At 48.0% G+C, this 6,000-nt stretch overlaps 1 protein-coding gene across 2 annotated transcripts in view; it reads left to right on the top strand.

The window, feature by feature from the left end:
- Window positions 1-2,292: 2,292 nt before the first annotated feature.
- TTC39B (tetratricopeptide repeat domain 39B) overlaps window positions 2,293-6,000 on the top strand; it is a 134,375-nt gene continuing 130,667 nt past the window's right edge. The window contains exon 1 of one of the 2 annotated variants that reach the window (XM_082657553.1): window positions 2,293-2,350. In XM_082657553.1, coding sequence (XP_082513679.1) covers window positions 2,309-2,350 — 42 coding nt within the window. In that variant the 5' untranslated portion in view covers window positions 2,293-2,308. The remainder of the gene's footprint in view (window positions 2,351-6,000) is intronic. The other variant, XM_082657554.1, reaches the window with a different exon arrangement.

Raw genomic sequence — 6,000 nt, 5'->3', positions numbered from 1 at the left:
GAGTGGAATCTGGATCCAGACAGGAAATCCAGCCTCAGAAAGCTAAGCATAAACAGGAGGTTGGGGGAGGAATGGAAACTTTCAGGTGTATTGGAATTAAATGACCCCTAGGTCCTTTCTAGCTCCACATATCTGATTCTAAGAGTGCTGAAAGAATGTGTTAACCTGTTTTTAAAAGTGGCATTATTGAAATATAATGTACATGACCATAAAACTCACCCATTGTAATTATACACTTCAAGGATTTGTAGTAAATCATAGAGTTGTGCAATCGTCACCATAATCTAATCCATTTTTTTCCATGTTGTTTGTGGGGTAGAAGCCATTTTATTTTTCTAGTATAAAGGTACATAGTGACGCATTAAAATTGTAGAGCAAGTTTCAAGGATGCTAAGGTGACTCACTGAAAGTATGTGTAATAGACATGTGCAGGCAGCTGATCTACTGAAACAAATAGGGAGAAAGAAAGGGAAGGTGGTGGCTGGAGGCAGTGCAGAACAATGGTTACCACCACGCCTTAAGGTCATATTGCTGAAGTTCAGATTCTGGCATCCCTACTTCCTTAATAGCTGTCTGACCTCAAACAAGTTACTTAAACTCTCTGACCCTCATTTCACTCATCTGTAAGTTAACAGCACCTACTTCATGGGGTTATGAAGGGTAAAGGAGATAATTTATGCAAGGGGCCCAGCATAATCCTGGCACATAATAAGTACTCAATAAATGTTAGCAATTTTTATAATTGTCACTGGATGACCATTAAATAGCCCTTCATGAGCCAGACACAAAAGATCATGTGCTCTGTGATACAATTTATATGAAATTCTAGAAAAGGCAAAATGAGAGTGACAGGGCTTCCCTGGTGGCGCAGTGGTTGAGAGTCCGCCTGTTGATGCAGGGGACATGGGTTCGTGCCCCGGTCCGGTCCGGGAAGATCCCACATGCCCCGGAGCGGCTGGGCACAACAGTGAGAGGCCCGTGTACCGCAAAAAAAAAAAAAAAAAAAAAAAAAAAAGAGAGTGACAGAAAGCAGATGAGGCAGATCAGTGGTTGCCAGAGGCCAGGGAGTGGGGGAAGGAAATTGACAGCAAAAAGGCACAGGGAACTTTTTGGGTGTGTTTTCATGATTGGAATGGTGTTTTGTAAACATCTGTTATCAAATTACAAACTTAAACTTGGTGAATTTTATCGTATGTAAAATAAAGCTGACCAACCCCCCCCCCCCACCAAATACCCTTATAATTTTTCAGTTGGATAGTTCAGTTACCTTACATGTTATACGCAGGAATCAATTTCTAAACGAAGCCAACAAATATTTGTTGAGCATCTACCACGCGTAAGGCACTGTTCTAGGTGCTGGGGATACCGTTTTGAAGAAGACAAACAGCATCCGTACCCTCATGGATCTTATAGTTCAAGCACGAATTATGCACATATGTTTGGGGTTACAAAATGGGTCATCGTGACAGGATATTGGGAGGAGGGGTAGAGGAGCTCTAAGTTGTATAAATATATGTCCTGTGGTTTTTCTGTTATTTTTCAACCATACACAGAAGCAAACACAGCATTCCTGTATCTGAAGATGATGTCCCTGACTTAGTGTCTGGACAGGTGGAATGACAGAGACCTTTGGGTGACTTGTGACCTTGACTCAAGGCTGCTCTCTGGCCTCACCATCTGCGAGATGCAGTGCGCACCTGGCGAGGGAAGGGGACTGGCACTGGCCCAGAGACCAGGTGGACGGTTCAAAGGGGCATCAGGGTTAGGTGGCTTTGACCTTGGTTGGCCTCGTTAATCCAGCGCTCTCTTGGCTCCAGGCCTCCCCACAGAGTACTGGTAGCTGGTACTCTCAGGTGCCTTTCCAGAGAGTGGGCCAGATCAGCGAACTTCGCCAGTGACTCCGCCCACGAGGTGACTCCGCCCACGAGGTGACTCCGCCCACGCAATGACCCCTCCCATGTGGATCCTAAGTGGATGCCGTCTGGAGGCGGAAAAGCGTTGGGGAATCTGATTGGCTGCTCTAGTCAGAGCCGCGTAGAGGGCGGGGCGAGGCCTGCAGGGGGCGGAGCTTGTGTAGAGGCCCGCCACCCGGCGCCGGCTCGGGGAATGGATGCTCTTCTGGTGTGCGGGCGCCGGGGGCGGGGAAAGCACACGCCCAACGGCGCGCTGGCCCCGCCCGGGACCCGGCGGGAGCGCGGAGCCACCCTCTTCCTCCTTTGCTGGCGCTGGGCCGAGCCCGGAGCCGAGAAACTGAGTTGGCTCTGAGCTCCCTGTTTGGTTTCTGGGCGGCGGCAGCCGGAGGAGGAACATGGCGCTCGTAGGCAACGGAGCAGAGTTGGAAGCGGACGAGGTACTGGCTGGTGGGGAGTGTGGGAACTGCCCCTGGAGCCCGGGAGGAATGAGCGAGCTCGGCAGGGTTGAGCGAGTCCGGCAGGGACGGTCAAGGTTCCGCCCCCTTGGTTCCCTGTCTGGGACCTGCAGCCTCTCGCCCGGGGGAAGGGACAGGGATTGCGGCTGGGGACACGAGGCCTTGGGAGGTCTGTCCTCGCTGGAGCGAGGAGTGTCTCTGCGGCTCTGGGAGCGGAGGCGCTGCTGAAGTTGCGGGCGCCGGCATCGTGGGCTCTTGCGGATCGGAGGACACCACGTCCGGCCAGCGGGTGGATGGGTGCGAACGCGCGGGAGCGCAGGACCCGCAGTACAGAGCAGTACTGAGCCTCACCAGGGACGCCTAGGCTTTATGAGGTCTGACTCTGAAGTCCCGACATTGGCCCTTTAGAGTTTGTAGAATCGTCTCTTGACCTGGGAATTTCACCTTCTCTGGAAGTTTCCAGTGGCAGAACAGAAAGGCTTGCAATCGATGAGAGGAGGGGGACAGCCGGAGGAAAAAGGAGCCCTCGGGGTGTCTGCTCCCGCGGGCAGTGCAGGGCTGCCCAGGGGCTGGAAGGCTAGGGACCTGGAGCAGCAGCCCAGGAATTGGTGCTTTCCCCTCCGTGTACGGGGCCCGGGCCTTTTCCCAGCAGGTTCCCAGTGTGGGTGGTGGACGGAGGGAAGGCGCTTGGAGAGCCGACTCCGGCCTCTAGTGGTCTCGACTGTCTTTAAATAATTAGCCACTTCCTTCTGTGGCTGGCGCGCCCGGGTCTGAGCACCCTCGGGCGGGCGAGCAGGACCTGTTGATTTATCGACTGTTCCTTTGAGCAGTTGGCAGCTCCGGAGAGACGCGCTCTCCGGCGCTTGAAGTTGAGGCCAGCGGCGGCGGCCGCAGGAGCAGCACCCACAGCGACTGCTGCTGCCATTTTACCTGACTTGAATTTTACAAGTCGCTGCCTGAGGAGGCTTAGTTTCAAATGATGCAATAGTGGAAGATCTGGAGTTGGCGGGTTAAGCTTCCTGTCCATCTCTTTCAGTGTCGGGAAACTCTTCTGACAACGAATACTGTGTTTGAAATGTAGCACTTAAAATAAAACAAAAACCGAGCTTCAGCTCCTTTACACGACTGGCCGACAGGAGGGCAAGCCTGACTGTCCAGAAGCTTCCTTACAACATGTGCCTTCCAAGGAGGGTATCAGGACCACAGATCAATGAACTAGAGCTTGCATAGCTGCATCTATTGTTGAAACTTTAAAATTACACATAAAGGCAAATGATGAAATAGCATATTTGTTGCCGTTTTCATCTGTGACAGCCTTTCTTTATTTACAGCTTTAGGCTGTCTTTTTGGTATGACCTGGAGCCGGCTTTTTTCATTCCTCCTGTCTTAGATCTTTTCTGTAACCAACATCATAACACTCATAGTGCTTTGACTATACATTCACTTTATCCCTTAAAGGTTTTTATCGCTCCCTGCTGTATATTAAATTATGTATCCATGTTCTTGGCATGCAAGGCTCTCTACAGTGTAGTCTCAATCTGATGTCCCAGCCTTGTCCCCAGCCACTTTTCTATTTATAACCATTTAGTTTAATGTGTTATGCCTGGATTAGAAATAAGGAAACAAGACTGGGAGTAGGGAATTCCCTGGCAGTCCAGTGGTTAGAACTCTGCCCTTCCACTGCAGGGGGCATGCGTTCGATCCCTGGTTGGGGAACTAAGATCCCACGTGCTGCATGGCACAGCCAAAAAAAAGGGACTGCGAGTAGCTAGTAAATGTGGAGTGAAATTTTTGAATCCCTGGGCTTCTTGTTGAAAAAGATTTGCTACACTTAGGGTGATATAATTGTCTAGACCAGGGCATTGTTGGGAGAGAACACTTGGACAGTAGGTGTAAACTGGGACTGTCTTGGGCATATTGAGACATGGCTACCCTAGCTGTGCCCACAGCCTGCAAGGTGAACCTAATGCCATGCGTTTGCTAGGGAGGAGGGCTCTGGCTCTGTGGGGGAAATTAGGTTTTAGAGCAGCAGAGAGCCTGGCACACAGATACTTGGTAATACGTATTTATTGAATGAATAAATTCAATGAATTTATTGAATGAATGAAGACTGTGCTTAATAACATCTCAGTTTTTGCCATATCTTTCATTTGTGTTTTAAAATTCAGTAACTGTTAGGCTCCCATTACATGTTAGGTACTCTACTGGTCCTAGGAAATGAGCAAAGTACAATCAGAATTTTTTTGTTCATGCCAAATCCACTTTTGTTCCTCATGGTGCACCATTTCCATTGGAATAAATTTTGCAAACATTTATTGAACATTTGCTTCGTGCTTAAACTTAGTAGGTGTCTTAGAAACTAAAGGCAGTTTTGGCTCTCTACGGTTCTCAGTCTGGGTAAGGAGATATGGCACGTGAACAAGAACTCTAGAAAAGAGATCAAGGCAGGGTAAGCAAGTAAGAAGTGATGCCTTGTCAACCGGGTACCCTTGACTTATTTGTGGAAAGTCCTTCACTTTCAGTGGGCTGAAGCACTCTACCACAAGCACACAAGACCCTGCTCTTCAACTTTCTGGATGTGTGAAACTAAAAGAGCTGGGAAGTTTTTCAAACAATATAAATTTGATAGTCTTTGAGGCCACTATTTGATATGCTAGGAAAGTAAAAAGGGACAAATTGGTGTAGTTGGAAAAGTGGTAGGTTAGGAATTAGGTGAACTGGGGTCTCAGCTCAGTCACTAATTTGCCCAATAGCCATTCATTCATTAAGTGTGCAAACATCTGACTGTGTTATGTGCCAAGCCTGGTCCTAGCTTGGAGATACAACAGTGACCCAGGCTGACAAGGTCTCTGTCTATAACAATATAGTGACCTTGATTGAGCCAGTCTCTCTACCTCTTAGGGCTCTTTTAAGTTTCCTCATCTGAAGATGGAGGGGCTCTATGAGCCCTGAGTGTTCTTCCAGCTCCAAAAGTCTACACTTTTAGAGGTGGGGGGCTCCTTTGTTTGGGAGAAAGGCTAATAGTATGGGAATCCCTTTTCTTTAAAAGTACCCAAGGAGATGATGATAGTAGAGGGGCCCTTATTATCGTTGTGGGATGGGGTGTTTTCTTAGGTAAACTGGTGTTTTTTGTTTTTTTTGTTTTTTTCTCTAAGTGCTAGGAGGATAAACGTGGGAACACAGAGGTTAGGGCTTGCAGCCTCAGGGGTGGCAAAAATTGGTTCTGGAGGGAGGCAGAAACTTCTCAGATGTTCCAGTGGTTTGTGGCCCTTCAAAGCTTGGTGGGCAAAATCTTACTTCTTAACATTTAAATTTCTCTCATTGGGTTTTCTTGGGTATTACACAAGCAACATTGACATTGAGTTCATGGAAGATATACAGAATGTATGCAGGGTCATTATTATAAACCTATGGCAACTAGATGGCTATGACTGGAGAACTTTCTGTCCATCAATAGCTTGATCCTGAAGCCATATCTCTGTTGGTGACTTCCTTATCCATTAGGGCTGCCTTTGGCTGCCTTGTGGATGTTAAGTGCTTATGTTTGACCCACACTACTTTGTGTGTGACTTGGGATTTGAAAATTAAATAAAAGTACTTTATATTTTATTCTTTAATCCTATTAGAATTAT

Source organism: Grampus griseus (genome assembly GCF_964374135.1).
Source record: "Grampus griseus genome assembly, chromosome: 6".
In the NCBI taxonomy this organism is placed as follows: domain Eukaryota; kingdom Metazoa; phylum Chordata; class Mammalia; order Artiodactyla; family Delphinidae; genus Grampus; species Grampus griseus.
Note: the sequence above shows the minus strand (reverse complement) of the source record. Positions and strands in the feature narration are given on the sequence as shown.